The sequence below is a fragment of the Haliotis cracherodii genome, unplaced genomic scaffold (genome assembly GCF_022045235.1).
Source record: "Haliotis cracherodii isolate W230 unplaced genomic scaffold, xgHalCrac1.p SCAF_11, whole genome shotgun sequence".
NCBI classification, from domain to species: Eukaryota; Metazoa; Mollusca; class Gastropoda; order Lepetellida; family Haliotidae; genus Haliotis; species Haliotis cracherodii.
Genome location: NW_027266266.1, coordinates 3,199,416 through 3,223,027, shown reverse-complemented (window position 1 = coordinate 3,223,027; position 23,612 = coordinate 3,199,416). Strand labels below are relative to the sequence as shown.

The 23,612-nt window shown below is 41.2% G+C and overlaps 1 protein-coding gene across 1 annotated transcript; it reads right to left on the bottom strand.

Moving 5' to 3' along the window:
• Positions 1-356: 356 nt before the first annotated feature.
• LOC139456107 (pescadillo-like) lies at positions 357-15,598 on the bottom strand. Its single transcript, XM_071237638.1, has 17 exons — positions 15,493-15,598; positions 15,064-15,143; positions 13,829-13,982; positions 12,065-12,174; positions 11,811-11,938; positions 10,872-10,915; positions 10,030-10,119; positions 8,807-8,926; positions 7,782-7,853; positions 6,900-6,986; positions 6,125-6,258; positions 5,534-5,659; positions 4,494-4,678; positions 3,121-3,321; positions 2,626-2,675; positions 1,315-1,485; positions 357-917 (listed from the first exon to the last, which is right to left on the bottom strand). The coding sequence occupies exons 1-17, from the start codon at positions 15,511-15,513 to the stop codon at positions 837-839; spliced, it is 1,854 nt and encodes a 617-aa protein (XP_071093739.1). The 5' UTR covers positions 15,514-15,598; the 3' UTR covers positions 357-836.
• Between the last annotated feature and the right edge of the window lie 8,014 nt (positions 15,599-23,612).

Genomic DNA, 23,612 nt, shown 5'->3' with positions numbered 1-23,612 from the left:
AGACAAAGTTAAGGAACTAGTTTCCAAGACAGAAACACAATGCATACCATGAATGCCTAATGGACACTTTGTCCTTCTGTAGACGAAAGTTAAGGAACTAGTTTCCAAGACAGAAACACAATGCATACCATGAACGCCTAATGGACACTTTGTCCTTCTGTAGACAAAGTTAAGGAACTAGTTTCCAAGAAAGAAACACAATGCATACCATGAACGCCTAATGGATACTTTGTCCTTCTGTAGACAAAGTTAAGGAACTAGTTTCCAAGACAGAAACACAATGCATACTATTGAACGCCTAATGGACACTTAGTCCTTCTGTGGAAAAGTAAAGAAACTAGTTTCCAAGACAGAAGCACAATATCTCACCTTTATTCAATATTGTACATTGTTATATACACAGAGGGTATCATCCATAAGTCTATCAGTGACATACCAGCACTGTCCTGTTGACTTGGACATTTCAATTGCATTTACTATGCAATAACTGAAAGTTCAGAAATAATTACCTTAACATGTTTAAACACACTGGTCTTTAGTTCCACTCCCTGTACTGAGTTGGTAATCCAGTACAAGGCATGACAACAACAGACACTCGATCCCATCCTTCCTGTATGCAAGCCTGACAGGATTCACCTGTGCACTGCAAGGATACACAGTTCACATCTCCTTGTATCAGCAACATTGTCATCTTCTGTTATTTCATAGGAGACACTTAATCTATTATTGACCAGGTAGTGGGGAGATATTCCAGTTACCAGCTCGGGAAGGGTCATTTTCCTTCCAATCCCATGTTTGTATTTCCAGAGAGAGTGTATAATCCGTGTGTAGCTGCTTCATGGTGTCTTCTTCTTCTTCTTCTTTTCCTGCTTTGCTGCCTTCTCAATCTTCTCCCTCTTCTCCTGGAGCACACGAGTCTGAAACAAAAACAGTGGATGAGTGGAGTGTTGACTAGACTCCTCTCCCTACATGGACCCCTCCTACAGACTCCAGTCCCTCCATGGACCCCTCCTACAGACTCCGACCCCTACATGGACCCCTCCTACAGACTCCGGTCCCTACATGGACCCCTCCTACAGACTCCGGTCCCTACATGGACCCCTCCTACAGACTCCGGTCCCTACATGGACCCCTCCTACAGACTCCGGTCCCTCCATGGACCCCTCCTACAGACTCCGGTCCCTACATGGACCCCTCCTACAGACTCTGGTCCCTACATGGACCCCTCCTACAGACTCCGGTCCCTACATGGACCCCTTCAACAGACTCCGATCCCTACATTGACCCCTCGTACAGCCTCCGGCCCCTACACACCTCCTGCTTCTGCTTCTTGCGCTTGTACATGATCTTCTGGTACAGCCGCTTCTTCTTCTTCGGGATCATCATCTCCGCCAGGCGGCGCTCCTCAGCCTCCTGTCTCACCAGCTTTGCGTTGACGTCCACGTCCTCCACACGGCCCCGCTGCACCGACATCGATTTGGCTTTCTAAAAAACACAGTCAACCGAGTGAGTGAGTGAGTCAGGGTTTTACCAGATGGAAAACTATATGCTTACAAATTTGGTTGGTTGTTTAACGCCGCACTCAGCAATGTTCCAGCTATATGACGGCGGTCTGTTAATAATCGAGTCTGGACCAGACAATCCAGTGATTAATATCATAAGTATCGATCCAAGCAATTGTAATACAATGACATGCATCATTGGTTGGTTTGTTGTTAAACGCCGCACTCAGCAATATTCCAGCTATATGACGGCGGTCTGTTAATAATGGAGTCTAGACCAGACAATCCAGTGATTGACATCATGAGCATTGATCCACGCAATTGGGATCAATGACATGCATCAATCAAGTCAGCGAGCCTGACCTACCGATCCTGTTAGTCGCCTTTTACGACAAGCATAGTCACCTTTTAGGGCAAGCATGGGTTGCTGAAGACCTATTCTACCCCGGAATCTTCACGGGTCTACAAATTTGGAATGGATGGGATAACTAAATTCATAAAGACTGTAGATTGCATGTTACAGATTATTGACATTTCTGTTCTGGCAAGAAATACACTCAAAGTTCAGTGTGTCAATGCCTGACTTTCACCTCTCTAACATCGAAATCCCCATCCAAAATAGGCTTAAGTAAAGACTTGGGAATCAGCATGCCACACACACCAACCTGAGACCAATTGTTTATGTCGTGCACCCCACAACATTATCACTGCCTGTCCCCTGGACTTGAAATGGTCCCAGCTACATCCCGGGTGGGTGAATCTTGTTTTATTCCAAAGTCCATAACAATTCAGCCATGTCAGGTTTGCCATTAAATACCGGAGTTTCAGTCAGGCAAAGTAGTCAATGAATGAATGAGAACTATCGGACGGAGATGACATACAATTAACCCAGTCTCACCATCGGTTACCTCATAGAGTGCTTGGGGCCTACAGAACAAGGGTTCTCTCTTCTGACAGAGTGAGACACAGTGCCATGCAAGTAATGGAATCTTTCCAGACAACCGTATTTCACAACCATGTCCAAGCACAGCATCCCAAAGGGGACTTTTTATCTGTTTATTGTTAAGAGATAAACTGGTAACCGGATGAGTGTCACTCGTGTCATAGTACAATCAGTACCAACCTTCACCTCCGGTTCAGACTTCTTCCTCTTCTTGGCCTGGCTCCGACTCTCTGAAACAAGGAGACCTCTGTTTGTATTGTGTTGAACAACTACTGTGGACAAAATGTTTGTAGCTAATGGCAACCATGCACAAATCAGAATGATTATCAATAGACTATCATGTCTACTCCACATACAAAAAAAGAAATTGAAGAAATTGATAATTTAGTCATTTGCATCGTAATTTCAAGAAACATGAGGACAAGATGTCCTCAACAGTTGCAATCAACTGGCTTTCATGAGGTAGTTGAAGCCCTGTTCCAATCACCCTAAAGGCGGATATGAACACACCATGCAACAGTTACTTCCATCATGTCCATTGTGTAATTATTGTATGATGGGAATTAAATTAAAACATACAATAAATTAATGATTGATTTAAGGCATTTGATCTGAATATTACGTGGTATGCCATATGCACCCCACTTTACCATGTTCAGTCTTGAATGACCTCACCTTCTTCCTCCTCCTCCTCTCCATCGTCTTCCTCCCCAGACTCTTCATCATCATCTGCTTCTTCTTCTTCGTCTTCATTGTCCTCGCCTTCTTCTTCTTCATTATCCTCACCTTCTTCCTCTTCATCACTTTCTTCTCCTTCTTCCTCCTCGTCGTCCTCCTCGTCTTCATCTTCCTCTTCTTCTGACTCATCCCCAACACCTGGACACACGGAAAGATGTTTTACTGGATATCTGGCCAAATGTGCACAATTAGATTCAGAGCTTTGTTGTTAATGGGCTAGGTCTGAATATTATCTGATAGTTATCACTGATCTCCTTCAATGTAAATGTCCACATGTCTCTTCCAACCAAATGCATATTGATCAAAATGAGCTTAAGTTAATGATTACCATGGCACTATCAGTATTATAGCATGACATTGGTCTTGATATTTTATTATATTACCGATACTTAAGGTTGTCATGAGCACGATCAGTTAGCAATATTCCAGCAATATCACGGCAGGGGACACCAGAAATGGGCTTCACAAACTGTACCCATGCAGGGAATCAAATCCTGGCCTTTGAGCAAACGCTTTAACCATCAGGCTAACCAACTGCCCAAAAGTTGTCATGAAGTCTGTGACTTAATTCCCCTGTAGGAAACCTGTGTTTAGTACAGCCCTGTAAGCTCAGGTAATCATACTGAAAATGATGCTTAAGAGCCATGTTGGGATAATAAATTCACTATGAAAGTCCAGTTTCCACCCTTGCCAAACTAGGCTGGAATTTATGGGCTCGACCGTAGCGCCTCCAGTGGCTATTATGATTTATGTCCCTGCTATGTCCATCCTATTGACCAATCAGATTCCATCTCTCATATAACCTGCATTTGCTTCAAACAAAATGGCAGCGCCCTGTCAAGATGATCTGATCGATAATCAAAATCCTTGTTGTGATGAGTCTTACTTTGCAAAGTGCATCAAATCACGTGAGCACATTGACTAAAAACATGAAAAGATTTGGAAAATATCTGTTGACGCCCAGTTGGCAGTACACATGCTTTGCAAATCCTGCAAATCCTGCAATCGACCGAAATCTGCACGGCAGTTTACGAACCGGAAGTCGATTTCGTTACGTGAATTTGATTTGACTATGCATGTTAGTTCAGCAAAAAAATAACTCCATAATTGCAGCCTAGTTCGACAAGGGTGGAATCTGGACTCCCTTGCCTCAGGAAGATGGCTTCAATATTGTGACCAGCAACCCTAACTATGTCTTTGCCATGCATGCAGTGCTTCAGTCAGCAGGAAACACAGCAAACATATACACTTTCATGCAGGCCTACCTTAAGTAGCTGTCACAAAAACTGTAGGAAATCCACACCACCTACCTGAATCAACTCCCTTCTGTTTGTCAAGGATCTTCTGTTTTTCTGGTGGAACATAGTCCCCTTCGTCTTCATCCACAAATGGCGAGAGATGAGGTGGTAACACTTCGCCAATAAAGTAGTCCTCAACGGGGAGCAGCATGCGTGCATTCACACTGTCGAACAACCACTGGGGCTGGATGTAGTACCTGGAGAAGAATACGATGTGAGTGAACATTAACCTGATGTAGTACCTGGGGAAGGATACGATGTGTGTGAACATTAACCTGATGTAGTACCTGGGGAAGGATACGATGTGTGTGAACATTAACCTGATGTAGTACCTGGGGAAGGATACGATGTGTGTGAACATTAACCTGATGTAGTACCTGGGGAAGGATACGATGTGTGTGAACATTAACCTGATGTAGTACCTGGGGAAGGATACGATGTGTGTGAACCTATTCTACCCCGTATCTTCACGGGCCTGTAAATGTGTGGATCAGACAAGGACGTGGCTGATATTATGAACAATGCCCTATGACATCAGGATACAATGATACCACGTTAACCAAGTCACCGAGCCTGAGTGAGTGAGTGAGCATTGTTTTATGCCACTTTTAGCAATATTCCAGCAATTTCTAGACTACATATGGTAGCACGTATATGTATGGAGTACATGAACACATTCGTATAATTACACAGTTTAACTCCCAAACAATTATTTGCAACAACTATAGCAGAAACAGATATACAGTCAGTTTGGACATATGCCGCTTTGAACAGTTTTTCACGTATCATGGCGTGTCTACTTGACGTGGAAGGCATGGACACTTACCAGTCTGGTGTACAAACGAAGGTATGTTTCTAATAAACCAAGAAACCAAATCAGGGTAAACCAAGATTCAAACCTATGATCATAGGTTACTGGCACACCTAAGGGAGGCAACTCTGCAGAGTGAATTCTGGCATGGGAGACAACTGGGCTCCAGAAATATTGCTTTTTAAGTTATGGGCACATACATAGTATGAGCATAAAGACAGCAGTTTACTCCTGGTCTTACCGAGACAAGTACTGGTTGTCCATCTTAGGTCTGTCAACCACCTGGTGCGTGATCGTCTCATCAGTCTCTTGGTAAGTAGCACCAACAGCGACTGAACTGAACCACGACACCTCGCCTCCAAAACACCTAAAACAAGAATCTCCTTAACATATCAACACAATAACAACCAATATTTCAAATAAATATTGTTAAAAAACTATCCAAAATTGTGAATTTTGTTCAGCTCATTCCGAGTCCTGATTCTAATTATGCCCAGAATTGGTTGTCATTCAATGCTGCACTCATCATTATCCCAGCTATCAGCCAGGTGACCTCTTGTTTATGCGGCTCTTCAATTCCCATAACTCTGTGTAGGAATTCAATTCGGCCTGTTTTGGTATATATGTATTTTAACACTTTTTGTTATCAAAGAAGTATAAACTCACAGTTGGCTATATGCCGGCCGCCTGTAAATAACTGCGTTTTTTATTGGACATCTATATTGGCATCATTATATTCGAACTGGTGGCAGTCGGTTACAGGGTATTTATGAAAAAAAGAATGGGATTGAATACATTCACTTTTACTCATTATAAATCACTGTGGATCTACCTTATAATGAATGTGAGCGTCTCCCTTGGCACCTCTCTGTTGAGGAAGAACTTGCAGCCCTTAAACAGACTCTGGAGCCTCTTCATGTTCTCTGCCTCAACCTGGGCCTTCTCCACCATGTCCGGGTCGTCCGACTGGAACAGTGAGGGAGTCAGTGTTGTTTAATGCCACAGTCACACAGAAGCCAACCCAAACAGATTGAATGAGTGAGATTTGCTATTGACATGGTCCAGGGACATAGTTTGGTGGGCTTCAGTGAAGTAAAGTGGGGTGAAGCCGAAATTGATCTTATTCTTTCGGAGCCCCATATATAAATTTATTTGATACATTGTCTAGATAACAAATCAAGTCTTTGAAAGGCATTTAGAAGTGATACACATAAGGAAGAGAATTTATGGATGTCAACTTCTTTATTATGAGGAGCACATAATGTCATAACCCTCATAATAAAGAAGTTGACATCAATAAATTCTCTTATTAGATAAGAAATGGTTGAAACATCCAGATTCTGATCATGTGTGCCATTTATCAGTTCGGTGAAACCCAAGGGCATGGGCAAAACAAGGATAACTTTGGTCGTGACATTTGAAACCAAAGTATGGTACTGACAAACCATGGCCCTAAACTAGGGCTAATATGGGATTCGAACCTTCAACCACCCAATACTGGCAGTGTAGGACTGCAACTCCGTCCCCAAACCCTTCATTTAATTTAAAGCAAACTAAACCTGGAATATGAGGACTCTCTTTGTGACCTGGCTGGCTAGTGTACTCACGACTGCTGTGGGGAAGTCATCGATCAGGTGGTCGTCCAGGTCTGGACTCCCGATAGTCTGCAGTGATTGAGTGAACGCTGCCAGACGCTGAAAGTGCATTATGGGAAATGTCAGATATTAATCTGGCGACAAATCAGAAATGAAAATATTTTATCGATGTATGTCCAGATTTGAGACGGTAAATATAGAACTGATAGACGCTTGTATTTCATGTGCTGCCTATATCATATTATTTGTTTGTTTGTTGTTTAACGCCGCACTAAGCAATATACCAGTCATTAGACAGCAGTCGGTTGATAATCAAGCCTGGACCAGACAATCAAGTGGCTGATATCATAAGCATCGATCTATGCAATTGGATACTATGACAGGCATCAACCAAGCCAGTGAGACTGACAACCCGATCTCGTTGCCTCTTACAACAAGCATGGGTTGCTATTCGTATTCTACCCCGGATCTTCACGGGTGTTTATGATATTAATTTGTGTGTAAATAAACAGCGATGTGAAAGGTATTCCATCTTTTTTTGTCATTCAATATTTCATGAGTGTTAGTTTGTGTGTTTGTTTGTTAATTAATGAACTCAGCAATATTCCATCTATTTGAAGGTGATCTATAAATAATCGAGTCTGGACCAAACAATCCAGAGACTGACATGAGCATTGATTGACGCACTTGGGATACGATGACATACATCAGCCAAGTCAGTGAAACTGACCACCTGAAACACTAGTCCTATCTAATGACAACCATAGGTTGCAGGAGACCGGTTCTAACCCAGATCCTCACAGGGGGACGAACAAAGTGTGGTGTAGACCATTTCTAACCAGATCTTCACGCTCGAGTTAATGCTATAGTAAGCAATATCCCAGCATGCCTCACCTCTTCCCGCTGCTCTGACTCCAGGCACTTCCCTTTTGTGTCGTCTTCATTCTTCTCCCCTTCCAGCGCCAGCTGAAACAAACACACACACACACAGTGAGACAGAGTACTGGATTGGCTACATCCGGGGCATGGGACCTGTCATCATTTAGCACTACCCTTATTATTAGTGTGCTTGATCATCAGGTGTTGCTAACAATGATGACTACAAATCTTGCCGATGCCAGTGACGTTCTTCTTCATCCTGCCTGAGCCTCGCATTCATGTGTGCATCTTCCCGAGGCAAGGGGAAAAAAAGGTCCAGTTTCCACCTTTGCTGTACTAGGCTAAAATTATGGAGTCTATGCAAGGTCAAATCAAAATCATGTCACGAAATCGACAACCAGTTCCTGAAACAACATGAATGTCAAAGTGCAGATTTCTGTCGATCGCAGGATTTGCAAAGGATATGTACCATCAAAGGGGCGTCGACAGATATTTTACAAATCTTTTCATGTTTTAATCAAGGTGCTCACATAATCTCATGTATTTTGCAAAGTAAGACAAGTTTTATTACAATATAAATCTTGATCATCGATCAGATCGTCTTCAATGGGCACCGCCATTTTGTTTGAAGCAAATGCAAGTGATATGAGAGGTGGAATTTCATTGGTCAGTAGGAGGGGCAAAGAAGGGACATAACTCATAATAGCAACTGGTGGTGCTACAAGATTGGAAACTGGACTTTCATAGTCATGTGCTAAACTTCTGTAGTACATGTATTCAGAGGACAAGCCACCAGAGTTAATTTACTTCTTAAGTTCCAAGCCTTGGCAAGGTACTTAATTCAACCAATGAAAAAATAGGAACAATTGTTTTAACGGTCAGTGAGAATTACTGCAAATATTTCACTTGTAGCCATGCCCTTATGGGTAATATTGCAATATATATCACAGTACAGCGGTAATATCTGACAGTGTTAACTCAGAAACCAGCCATGACAATCCTATCTGTAAGAGAGTTACTAGGACCTAAGGCACACCAACCTGTGGAGGATAGTGAATGTTGAGAGAGCTGTATAACTTGTAGTTGATAAATCCCAACAAAGTCGTGTAGAACTCCACGAATATCTGCATGATTTTGAAGTCAACATCTGGCACTTGACCCTAAAAATAATAAAACACAATGTATTAGAAGTGAGTGAATAACATTTTAAGCCCAAGTCACCAAAACTCCAGTTATATCATGGTGGCCTGAAAATAATCTTTTCTTGGTCTCGCAAACCAGTGGTCGACGGCAAAAGCAATGCTCAACACCATCTGTTCACGATGACACACAATCAGCCACGTGATACACTGAGAACAGACCTTCACTTCGGAATTGACTTCAATATGTTTTGTGGTTATGGAGGTATAAACTTAAAAAATGGTGTTTACACTGTATAAACCACACACAAGATTCCTGTAAAGTGTATACACTGGTTTTTACCTTTATACCTCCATTATGCAAAAACATCAGGCCTCAAAGTTTAAGTTTTTACCAAGTAGCCATATGGCTACAAGCATTTCTTTCCAGGTAGCCAGTGGTAAAATCAAGAAGTCAAGACAATATTGTTGGTAGCCAAAAGCATTGGAAATTATCTTTCATAAAATAACTATTAATAAGTACAAGTCATAGCACTAGTCGTGGAATTGTATATTAGTGGAAACTGTGCTAGACTTTTGTTACTTGTGACAATTTATGTTACTAGAATAGCATTGTCGACTGAAATAAAGTACTAATTACATTAATATTATGTATTTCGGTTCATTGTCTACTTTGGGAGGAATTATTTGCTAGTACAATTATTAACAGCCGTGTTTTCCCAGATCAGCTGTCGTCTATTTTTACAGACGTGTAAAACTTGTCTGCCATGTTGGACATTGTGGCAGGGGTGTACCAGCCTTACCTGGAAGCCCACTCTGTGGGGGGGGACCCACGTGATTGTCTGCCATGGTGGACGTTGTGGCAGGGGTGTACCAGCCTTACCTGGAAGCCCACTCTGTGGGGGGTGACCCACGTGATTGTCTGCCATGATGGACGTTGTGGCAGGGGTGTACCAGCCTTCCCTGAAACCCCACTCTGTGGGAGGTGACCCACGTGGTAGTCTGCCATGATGGACGTTGTGGCAGGGGTAGTACCAGCCTTACCTGGAGCCCACTCTGTGGGGAGTGACCCACATGATTGACTGACATGTTGGGACGTTATGGAAGGGGTGTACCAGCCTTACCTGGAAGCCCACTCTGTGGGGAGTGACCCATGTGATTGTCTGGCCCTGGAACTCCGCCTGGTAGTAGATTCCCTTGATAGAGATGAACACCTGTGGAATAACATCACATGTCTTCAGGAATACACTGACCACAACATAATCTGATGGCAACTAGTGGTAACCCAATACTCAGTGTAGCTAACGTGGTGAAATATGAAGGCATTATTTGTAAGCTAAGAGGAATCATGGTTATCCATTGGGACTACACTCGCTTCTTCTAAGCCTTGGTATGTGATATTCAACTCTAACTCAAGATACGAACAAATCTGAGATGGAACGATGTTATTCCTCACGTCTGTATCATATTGGTGTCTGTAGTTTTCTATTTTATAGTGTGTGTCTGTGTCTGTTCGCTTGTACTAGCCCGGACTGATGCCGATTTATAGTGCTAGCTCACTGAGATACCACGCCGCAGTTTAACATGAATACCCCACTCAGACACAGTATACTGACTCCGAGCCGACCAGTCCTTGTTTTAGCCCCTTAATGCCAAGCGCCAGACAGGGTAACAAGTACCGTCTTTTGACGTCGAACCCAGGACCTTCCGCTCTCCGGGCAGACGCTCTATCACTAGTACACGGAGGCGGTCCATGCACTGGTATGAGATGCTTGACAGTGTTTGACAGGATTATTCTATATGTACCCTAAGAAACATTGAAATAGTTTGGCATTGTACATTGTACATCTGCCCGATACAAGGATTTTACTTTAAACAAAGCAGAAAACATCACTTTGCAATACTGCGATACATTTCTGTATTCACTTCTGCTATTATATGACCCCTGAGACCACAAACAACGAACCTTCCTGAGGGACTTGGACGCAATCACGAAGTGCATGAACTCCACTGAAACAAAAACAACACACATCTTAGTCATGTTCTTAACACTGACGTATTCGGTTATTGATGATGGCTGCTGAAAATCTGAAGTGTCAGCCATTACCATGACTACGCAACATAACACTACCTTATTATCGCAAGACATATCATAATGCAATAGAGTGTCTAGTTCCACTCCAGGTCACACCAATGATATTTTCATTCAAGATTCTTAATAAACGTCTATGAAATATTTAAAACTGAGGACAGAGAACAATTTTACAATAAAAACATGAAAAATTGTGACATCATACCTTACAGTGAGTGAGTGAGTGAGTGAGTATGGTTTACGCAGCTTATAGCAATATTCCAGAAATATCACAACAGGGGACACAAGAAATGGACATCACACATTGTACCCATGTTGGGAATCGAACCTGTCCCTTTGGCATGATGAGTGAACACTTTAACCACTAGGCTACCCCTCTGCCCCCAAACCTCAGTGAGTGAGTGAGTATGGTTTTAGCAATATTCCAGCAATATCACGGAGGGGGACCCCAGAAATGGGCTTCACACATTGTACCCATGTTGGGAATCGGGTCTTCAGGGTGACGAGCTAACGCTTTAACCACTAGGCTACATGACCCCTCAAAGCCAACCAGCTTGTGTCAGCTTGTAATGGCAAAGTGAGATCTCAATTCAACAAAGCAATTTACTGCTACGACTACTGTAAGGAGTAACGATAGTTATATAGAGCTAACACTGATGTGTGAAACGGAGCCCTGGTCATGTTGCTATGGTTACCTGCGTCTCATCACACAGGGAATGACAGTAAAGAATTGGGAGTTACAATATTTATAGCCCCAACACTGCTTCGTGGAACAGCCCTTTTCACCTTGTACTGCCTTGTTACTATGGTTACCTGTGAGTCTACGGCAGAGCTGTATAAACTCAACGTGTGTCTTCGATGACTTGGGAAAGGTTGCGAAGAGAGAGCACATGGACAGACAGTCGTCCGTGTCCCGCAGCGCATCCACAAATGTTGGGTATCTGCAACATACACCATCTCGTCAAACAGGTGTGTATCCATGGCGACCTCACTACGAAGATATGTATTGTATTATTATAGTAATATCGTTGATGTTCTCGTCTGAAGTGTATTGAGGTAATACATACCTTTCTTTAACAACATGATCCAGCTTGTATTTTGGTCTGTTGGCTCGGATACGACGAACTGCATTTGAATTTTTCTTTTCAATAGCTTTTTTTAATCTTTTCACGAAGTGCTGGAAAAAATACAAAGTGTCAGACTTGCTTTGTTTTGTTGAGTCTGTGACTTGTATTGATATAGAATTTAGACAGTCTGAACATGGACCACTTTGAGTGAGTGAGAGTGAGTGAGTGAGTGAATATGATGTTTGTCATTTTGTTTGTTTGTTGTTTAACACAGCACTCAGCAATATTCCAGCTATATGACCGCGGTCTGTAAATAATCGGGTCTGGATCTGACAATCCAACGATTGACATCATGAGCATTCATCCATCCAATTGGGATCGATGACATGCATCAACCAAGTCAACAAGTCTCTCCACCCAATCCTGTTAGTCGCCTCTTACGAGAAGCATAGTCGCCTTTTACGGCGAGCATTTGTTGCTGAAGATCTATTCTACCCCAGGTTTTCACAGGCCGAATGAATATGAACAATATTTCATATATATCACACCATGTCTTTATGTTGGAGGAATGAGGGTGTAAGATTTTACAGCGCTTTTTGCAATAATAAAGCAATATTCAGCTTTACACATTGCAGCTATGTTGGGTATGGCCCCAGGACTTCGGCGTCATGAGTGAACGCTTTCACCACATGACTACCCCACCTCCCTTAATGTGGGGGGAAAGTCAAAAGATCATCATGATAATCATGTCAAATACTTGAACAGATGAGGCCAAATACTTGAAAGATGAGGCCAAATACTTGAAAGATGAGGCCAAATACTTGAAAGATGAGGCCAAATACTTGAAAGATGAGGCCAAATACTTGAAAGATGAGGCCTAATACTTGAACAGAGGAGGCCAAATACTTGGACAGATCATGTCAACTACAGTTGTCTTATAAGATATTTCCCCATTGCCTGTTATTCTGTAAATTTGGAAACAGATTCCTCTTGTCTGTTTAAGGATTTGTGCCGCACTCAGAAATATTCCATTAGGTCGCCTCTTATGACAAGTATAGGTTGCTGAGGACATCTCAGCCAGGAATCCTCATCTGTCTTGAAAACAGAATGCTGCATAGTCCGTGTACACGAGGGGAGGCGATGTGAAACAGGCCTAATGTTCGGGTTTGAGATGATTGCACTATTACAGAGATGTGTGGCTGCTTGTGCTAGCCCACTGAGACACCACAGTTTAGCATGGAGAAAACCCAATCAGACACAGTGTACCAATTAGTCCTTGTTTTATCCCCTTAATACAGAGCTCCAGGCAGGGGAACAACAAGTACCATATTCTAAGGTCTTTTGGTATGACAGGGGTCAGGGTTGAACCACAGACCTTTACTCTCCAGGCAGATGCTCTACCACAAGAGTGAGTGAGTGAGTTTGGTTTAACACCGCTTTTAACAGTATTCCAGTTATATCGCAGCGTGTCAGCTTAATGTGGGAGGAAAGCCCCAAATGATGCAGGTCTCAGATGTTTACCACTTTGGTGAAACCCACGAGCACGGGTATGGTGCTGACAAACCTAGAAACATAATTGGGGCGAACCGAGATTTGAACCCACAATCATAGGTTTCTGGCGTGTCCAAGGGACGCAACTCTGCACAGCGAATCGCGGCGCGTTAGATGGCTGGGCCACCCATGCTCTACCACAAGACCACAGAGGTGGTGACTATTAGACGAACCAGGCACAGTGACCTTCTACTCATGTGATCCAACACTCACCTTTGTCTCCCTGAACTTGGCCAGGATGGGCTCATGTGACAGGAACTGGATGTCCTTGACAAAGTAGAATGTTTTGGGCGCAGTGCTTCCTTTATTGGCCTTCTTCTTGTGTTTGGGTTCATGGGGGTAGATGCCCTTTAGGATACACAAGCGTCTGGAAAGACATGAATATCATCTGTCATCATCAGGGGTTACCATGGTTACTGGGTGTTTTAGCTAGGGTTTATTTATTTATTCATTTTTTCTACCAGTGAACCTTGGAATATAAAATATATGTGCAAGCAGGTTGCTATATTGAGAAAAAATGGAAATAAGTTTATTTCTTTGGATTTTATAATGGTAATAATGATATAAATTATAATCTACAGCTAACCTGAAACAAAACATATTTCCGGTATGCACTGCTATGTATCACTGAGTTACCTTCCTTCACTTCAGGATTGAAGTTCTATTTGTTGACGTTCATCAGATGATACAAACAGTGCCTCATGTGAGCAAATTCCATGATATGCGAAGCGCTTCATGGTAAACTTGCTCATGTGAGGCCCTGTCTTCATCAGAAGATGAACGTCAACAAATACAATAGAAGTGTTTGAAAACAGCAGAACTTTACAGACAGGGCAATAGAGATAACGCCTTTCATTGAGGATGATTGTTTTATCGGAATACAGCTGAAATGTATTGTTGAAGACATCACCTTGCGATATGAACACCAATTTAAGTTCTGATTTACTCATATCACAAAATATCAGCAATGTCAAAAACGGGGCATGCAAGGATACAATGTTCATGGCATTAAACAGCCCTACACCAAGTCTACAAATAAACTGGTTTACAGCAGTGAACTAGAGCTGCCATAGTTTGAGGAGCATATCTACCAGTAGGAACCTAGGATATATAACACTAACAATGACCATCACGCAGCGGACAAAAAAAATAAAATTGAGTCCAACGCCTGGATTCGATCCACAGACTTTTTTTTTATACTAGACCGGATGCTTCATCAGGTTCATCCACAACCAAAGAGGTTAGCGCTGCTATATCAACATGTAGCAAACATAACATTTCCTGCGATGGGATATGAACCAGTGGCCTTCTAAACCTAATGACCAAAGGGTGGTAACCCCGTCAGCAAGCTGACACGATAACGATGTCATCTGTGTGTAATGCTATGTCGTGTAACAGTATTCCAGGACAAGCATCTGTCTAAATAGTCTAATGAAGTCCATATTCACCTGAAGTCAGGCAGGCTGAGCTGTAATTTCTTGATTGCCTTGTTCCTGGACATGTAGGCAGTGGCCGTTCCGCTTTCATACTGAAATCATTGAGAATCCTACATGCAATATTGAGTAACGACTGGTATTGTGTAATGTAAGGTTTAATTATTATTTAGTCAATAAAATCTTTCACAATTAGAATGTTTCAATAAATAAACAGCATATATAATACATTTAAAGATCCAAATAATGGGTACATGTATATGTATCAATTAGAAGCGTGATCAAGGGCCATTTTTCACGATTAAAGTTCGAAAGCTGTCCCAATATTCGTCACTTAGGAATTCGACACTGAATCTACAGACCTACAGTGCGTTGTTTCATAACGTAAGAAAGATGCGTTGGTGAGTGTTACATCTTGTAGCCAGTGCTAGAGTGAACACATACCTTTCTCTTTCGGATAACCATTTTCTGTGTGTAAAGACGAGACGATCTTCTCGCGAATTTGTCAAAACACAAGCACGTGGATTCTACGAATAAGGGACGTTATTCACTTCCGGTAAAAGGCGAGGTGAGAGTTATTCCTGAGCTGGGCTCCGTCTATTCAACTCCGCAGGTTAATGACACACTGAAGGCACCGGGATGTAATTTCCCCCCGTATATTTTATAAATGTTAAATGGAGGCGGGAGAGAGATTGGTGTGTTCGGATTTTGGACTGAGGGAATATAGAAATGCCTTTTGCATTTTGACTAGAAGTTGCAACATCACATTGACAGAAAACAAAAGAATATTACCCATAGGGGCACTGGTATAGGAGGGAATATTGTCAGAAAATGCGCACTGAGCATTACGGGTTTTTGCTAAATGCTGATTGGCTATTCACGTCAAGTGTTCCATAACTGTCGTTGTAAATGAGGTGGCCAAATGCAACATTGTTTGTATTAAATACCCCAGAATATATATTCAATACACCAATCGCATCATTCCACTCGCCATATCTTCTACATCAGCCTATCCTTAAACGTAGTAAGGATAAGATACTAGTATATGGAAGAACAACTTCTTTATTACAGTAAGGAGCGACGTTTCGGTGTAGGTTCGAACATCGTTATCAAGCAATTGATGTACACAAAGATTATTACACGTATATAGCGACCTGTATATGTGTGTGTGTGTTAGTGTGTGTGTGTGTGTGTGTGTGTGTGTGTGTGTGAACGTATTGTATGTATGACGCGACTGGGCATCGAACTACAGATCCTCCGCTCCATGCACCACGTAGGTGGTCCGTAGGAAAAAGTGACTGGAGTTCAATACACTTATATATTTTTTGCGTTTAATCTTCAGTACTTGACGAAGGAATTTATCGAGACATTTAATGTAATGGATATTCTCGGCTGACATAAGTCTTAAAAGGGTTTCAGTTGTTGATGAGATGATTGGAAACACATTCGCTTCTCGGCGTGGATTGGATGTCACATATCAATAATACACGGCTCATGATAGAGCCACGGGTGTTGATAATATTCATTATCAGTTATTCAAACATTTACCCGAGTCATGCTTAGAAACATTATTAATATTTGCGATCATATCTGGACAACTGGGAATTTCCCTTCATCATGGCGAAATGCTGTTGTAATACCTATACCAAAACCTGGCCGTGATCATACTGATCCTTCGAATTATAGGCCGATATCGCTCACTAGCTGTGTATGCAAGACCATGGAAAGAATGGTAAATAACAGACTTATATGGTATTTAGAAACCAATATTCTTTTAACAAATATTCAATGTGGTTTTAGAAGAAATAGAAGAACCGTTGACCATTTGGTTAGACTGGAAACTTTTGTGAAAATGCTGTCATTAATAAACAACATGCGGTATCAATATTTTTCGATTTAGAATACCACCTGGAAACATGGAATTTTAAAAGATCTTTATGAAATGGGATTGAGAGGGCGTTTGCCAAATTTTGTATCTCAATTTTTAACAGATAGAAATTTCCAGGTTCGTGTGGGATCCAACTTGTCTGTTTTTTACGATCAAGATCAAGGTGTCCCACAAGGTAGCAAATTATCGGTAATGTTGTTTAGCATAAAAATTCTAGCACTTCACTGCAGGCTCTAACAGGAGAAATTCCATTATCTCTAAACTCCTGGGCGGCCGCCCAATCAAACCCTTTCATCAAAAACATTCTTAAAAACAACATAAGCGCCCCCCCCCAAAAAAAACAAACAAAACAAAACAAAACAAAAACAAACAAAAAACAAGCGCAAAAACCCACCACTAACCCCCATATCACAAAGAATAACAACCTACCTAAATGAATACAAACTAAATAATATATAGGATATAACCGTTGATGTTTGACGGAGATGCAAGAACGATATTTAAATTGGCTGTCTTGCATTGTTTTATCGTTCATTGTTAACATGGTATGAAGGACGATGATCAGAGGCAAAAGGATAACAAATAATTGAAACACATTCAGGAGAATGCCAGTTAAAGATATCGGGCATCATCATTTTACAGTGATCAGCAATGGCTCAGAAACCTTAGTCAAACAATTGTGGTGGAGAACCTTCCACGGTCAGAGCCTGCCTAGTTTAGTACAACCACATTTCAGCTCAAGTCGTTTTTCTTTCTTTAAAATGTTCGTATACGATTTTTAATTGGATCTACAGACATCCTGCCATCTAACTCTTGCATGTTATTTTTTTCAGAAACAAACAGTGTATACCGTGTGTGGACTGGTCTGAAACGAAGCTCAAAAACTGAGTTTAAATGAAACACGGGATCCACAAAGGTTCCCGCTTGGGGGAAGGGGGAGCCAGACAACGGCCGCGGTGAAGACTGTGGTCAGCTTGACAGCTGGGGGCTCAGTGACCTCTACTGCCACCTTCGACGCCGTTACATCTGTGAGATGTGTACATGAAACATCAAGGAGAAACCATCTTTTGGAGTGACTGAGTGAGTTAAGATTTATAGTCACATCGGCAATATTTCAGCCATATCGTGACTAAATCAAGTTGTACAGTCATAATACATAACTATAAACTATAAAATCTGTCGGCAAAGGACAGTAAAATAACTAGAATATCACAGCTATAAATATAAAACTAGTAAGTAACTATAACATTTGGACTAATCAATACAATACATTATAAGAGTTGGCTAGAGATCACCAGCAACCAAAGTTAGGCCACCATACTAGGGACCATGGGGACTTCCGGTACATATGCTTCCTGCATGGTACCCCTGCAGGATTTACACCATCCCTCTGGCCACTGGTGATTATTTGTAAGTTTAAGCCAAAGCATTTAAAAACAAACAAGTATTCTGCGATTAAAACCAAGGAAAATGAAAAATACTTTGAATGAAATAGGACTTATGTACCCTCTCAGGGGGACAATTATTTTACGTTACTTCAACCCCCTTTGAAGGTACAGCCACTAACAATCACAGTTATTAAGTCATTCTTCCAAATTAAAAATATACTTTTTACAACCATACATATCAAAATTTATCAAGCAAGTCTATTTCTTTTAAAAAACCAATAATTAAATGAGTACCTACATTAAAAGGATCCTTCATAGATGAAACCTGGAAATAATTATCCCTTGAGATGGAAAAATCAATACAGTCAAGCAGGACATGTTTGACTGTGATTCTTTCCCATCTTTTGGAATAAACGCTGAATCAACTGTTCCATTTGTGGAATATGTGCGTTCCTTGAATTTTTAACAAACATCAGGAACGTGGAGGAGATGCACACGCATGTTCCGGACACCCATCCTTCATGCTGCACACGATAAAGCTCATAGTTGGGTGAGACCCATAAGATCCGGGGTAGAATAGGTCTCCAGCAACCCATGCTTGCCGTAAAAGGCGACTATGCTTGTCGTAAGAGGCGACTAACGGGATCAGGTGGTCAGGCTCAAGATAAAACACGTTGTCGGATTCAAATTGCGTGGATCGATGCTCATGTTGTCAATCACTGGATTGTCTCGATTATTTACAGACCGCCGTCATATTGATGGAATATTGCGGTTTGAGTGCGGCGTTGAAAAACGAACAAAACAATTACAGTGAGGTGAACAAATGACCCTGTTTGCAGTTCATATGTATGGTTTGATATGGTTAATCCTCGAAATTGAATATCAAAGCAATCTATAGATATCGGAAATTGGACATCGACATCAAAGTTCAATTAAGGTGGGGAGACCAAGGGAGGCATGAGTGTTGTATGAGTTGTTTGGTTTATTTCAGTCACAGGAACTCGATGATAGCGTGTATAACACAATATATTCGGAAAGAGAAAAAAAATGACACCCCTCTATATACATAGAGACAAGGAGTGACACCCGCCATCTTGGTTCTTATTCCAGATTTCGCACTTGTTTCGTTTATTTTTATTTTTTTTTAATATTTTGTATTGTTTTGATTATTTGGTAATTATATTCGGTTAATTAGATCTGTTTTGACTAGGTATTTGCCTGGGGCTTTAAAGTTGGATGTGTTATTTAGTTGGTTTAAGATTTTTCTAGAGTTAACTCTGGGTTCAAGGTCAGTGTGTTTTGGAGTGTTGTTCTGTGTGTCTTATTGTGTGGGCAATGGATGAGTGCATGTTGCGTGTATTTTTAGTGTTTGAGTGAGTGAGTGAGTATGGTTTTACGCCGCTTTTAGCAATATTCCAGCAATATCACGGCGGGGGACACCAGAAATGGGCTTCACACATTGTACCCACGTCGGGAATTGAACCCGGGTCTTTGGCGTGACGAGCTAACGCTTTAACCACTACGCTACCCGACCGCCCCATTAGTGTTTGAAGGTGGCTGTTTAGTTGGTGTGACCTGTTTGTAATATAGTTATGGCCCCGTCGATGTTTGGGATGGGTGAAGAAATTTGTCTTCAGTTAGGGTTTTTTGAGTACTTTTTTAAGCTGACAGTTTGAGTTTTTATATTTTGTTTGCCAATTTCTGGAGATTTTTTGTTTTGTTATGCTTTTAATTTCTGACTTGTAAATTGACAGATTTAGACTTATTTCTGGGAGTCTGTGGGGATGAGGATGTTTTTGTGGGTTTTTATTTGTGGGTTGTGAAGGGCTGTGGCCATGCGCATGAGTTCGGCCGTAAAGATTGATTGATTACTGGGGAGTCGGTAAGATTTTGTTTGTTTTAGAGGTTGTGGGGTGTGGACACCAAAGCCGGTGTGTTTTGAGGACGGATCAGTCTTTGTAATTGTGGCACCAATTTGGCCATTTCTCGTGGATGTGTGCTAATAAATTGTTTTTAGCGATGTTTGGATCCGTTTGTTTGTTTAGCGTGGAGGCGAGTGTGGTGTCTATTTTAGGGGTTTGGAGTTTTGGTGTGTAAATGTTGGAAGGTTTGGTGTTTTGTCATAAATTAATTAGTTTGTATTCATTTAGGTAGGTTGTTATTCTTTGTGATATGGGGGTTAGTAGTGGGTTTTTGCGCTTGTTTTTCGGGGGGCTTATGTTGTTTTTAAGAATGTTTTGGATGAAAGGGTTTGATTGGGCGGCCGCCCAGAGTTAAGAGATAATGGAATTTCTCCTGTTAGAGCCTGCAGTGAAGTGCTAGAATTTTTATGCTAAACAACGTTACCGATAATATGCTACCTTGTGGGACACCTTGATCTTGATCGTAAAAAACAGACAAGTTGGATCCCACACGAACCTGGAAATTTCTATCTGTTAAAAATTGAGATACAAAATTTGGCAAACGCCCTCTCAATCCCATTTCATAAAGATCTTTTAAAATTCCATGTTTCCAGGTGGTATTCTAAATCAAAAATATTGATACAGCATGTTGTTTATTAATCACAAAAGTTTCCAGTCTAACCAAATGGTCAACGGTTCTTCTATTTCTTCTAAAACCACATTGAATATTTGTTAAAAGAATATTGGTTTCTAAATACCATATAAGTCTGTTATTTACCATTCTTTCCATGGTCTTGCATACACAGCTAGTAAGAGATATCGGCCTATAATTAGAAGGATCAGTATGATCACGGCCAGGTTTTGGTATAGGTATTACAACAGCATTTCGCCATGATGAAGGGAAATTCCCAGTTGTCCAGATATGATCGCAAATATTAATAATGTTTCTAAGCATGACTCGGGTAAATGTTTGAATAACTGATAATGAATATTATCAGCACCCGTGGCTGTATCATGAGCTTGCCCTAGGGCGGTATGCAGCTCATGGATGGAGAAAATTTCCTTATAATCCTCACCATCATCAGAATGAAAATTAATTGTCTTTTTTTCTTGCTGGTCTTTAAGTTTTTGAAATTCTGGTGTATAATTTGATGAGGAAGAATGTTTAGCTAAAGTTTCTCCTAGTTTGTTTGCTATGTCACATTTATCGGCTAATAGTGTATCACCCTCCTTAAGATGATGAACACCAGATTTTGATCCTTTACCCTTTGCACCATATTCCAAACCTTAGATATTGGAGTACGGGAATTGATTTTAGAGACATAACTTTGCCATGATTGGCGTTTATTTTGTTTAAATGCTCGACGAGCTTTAGCATTTAACATTTTAAATTTATTTAAATTGTGGACAGTAGAGTGGCGTCGAAAATATTTCTCTGCCTTTTTCCTCGCTTTTCTAAACTTGTTTACATTTGGTGTTAAACCATGGTTTACGTATATGTGGAATTGTAGAAGATTTAGGTATGCATTCGTCAGCAATTCTATTTTGAAACGTCAGAAAACTCCTGAATAGGATCAGGAACATCAGTGAAACATTCGGGTATAATTTTATTTAAGCACATTGTTTGAAATAAAGACCAGTTTGCCTTTGTAAAATTCCCTCTTGTAGAAGGTGGAACATCAGTCGGATTAACAGTTGATAAAATAGTTGGGAAATGGTCACTTCCACAAAGATCATTGTGGACGGACCAATCGAAATCGTTAAGTAGATTAGAGTCAGTAAGGGACAAATCCAAAGAAGAGTAAGTCCCGGTTGCTGGATGCAGATAAGTGTGTGTATCATCATTAAAGATACATAGATCGTTATTGGATATAAAATCCTCAAGTAATTTACCTTTAGTATTTGTGTTTATACCACCCCAGAGTGGATTGTGGCCATTCAAGTCTCCCATGATTAAACATGGCTTAGGTAGTTGAACGTAAAGATTTTGAAGATCAGACTGCTGGAGAGCTGACGATGGCGGAATATACAAAGAACATAATGTAAATGCAACGTGTCAAGTAAGTCGCACTGCAACGACTTTCAGATTAGTATTAAGTACAACAGGACTGTGGATAACATTCTGTCGCACAATGATTGAAGATCCTCCAGTGGCCTTATCACCAGGAGGAGAAAACGAATGATATGCTATGAACTGACGTAAATCAAAATTGTCTGTCTGCTTTAAATATGTTTCTTGTAAGTAGAATTCTGATGGATTAAGATCCTGGACTAATAGATGTAGTTCATTAAAATTAGTCTTTATTCCTCTACAATTCCACTGTACAATATTAGGTGAAGAAACTATCTTTTCGGGGGATTAACTGGGGATCTACCCCTCACCTTCCTTGAGGGTGACAAGCTATGTGTCCGATAATGGCTGTTGTCGGATACATCCATGTCTTCTAAGGACCCAAACTTCTTGAAAAGTTGTATCTGGTTGTCCCCTTTTGAGGATCTGGTGCTGAGATATTTTTGTGAAGATTCTGGTCTAGGTTTGCTTTTGCCTTTTGCAGTTTGTTTCAAATTTGTTTCTGATTTTGGTGCTTGAGCTAATTTAGGCGATTGTTTCTGTGAAAGAGACGAATCACCAGATGCCTGTGATTGAGTTAGGATTTGAGATGTAGAGGCTGTTTGTGAGCTAGAGGTCTCTTGTGGGGGCCTCATCTGGACTGCTGTAGACAGCAAGGCAGGGGCAGATGTCGTAGCTCACGTGTAGTCGGTTTGGCAACCAACAGAATGACATGAAACGTGTTTGTTCTTTGATGACTGCAGAGAAGCAGAAACAACAGAGGCAAAAGGGGGTCCTGGTTGTTCCTGAGCGAGAACAACCTTTTTTTGCATCGAAAAAAGAGATGTTCTGCTCATACTTTACCTCTGAAATTTTGGATTGTAATTTCCAGGTGGGACATTCTTTTGAAGAAGATGGATGGTTTCCAGAGCAGTTAACACAGTGAGGAGGTTTATCACAAAGATTACTGTCTTCACATGTTCCTGCGCACCGATGGCAGGCAGCTGGTACATGGCATGACTTTGATCCGTGGCCATACTTTTGGCAAGTATAACACCTTAAGGGGTTTTGTATAAATGTATCGACCCTTAAGCTGCAATAACCAGCTTTAAGTGCTTCTGGGCGCACAGGAAGACAAAATGTGAAGAGATAAGTATTTGTTTTAATGACTTCATTGTTCTTTTTAGCTGTGAAACGTTTAACAGTAGTAACTCCTTGTGAGTGCAACTCTGTAACAATGTCAGTCTCAGTCATATATGAAAGGCAACGTCCAATGTCACGGACAATGCCTTTACTCCTACTCACAGTCCAGTGATTTGGTTGATAACAGAATTTGA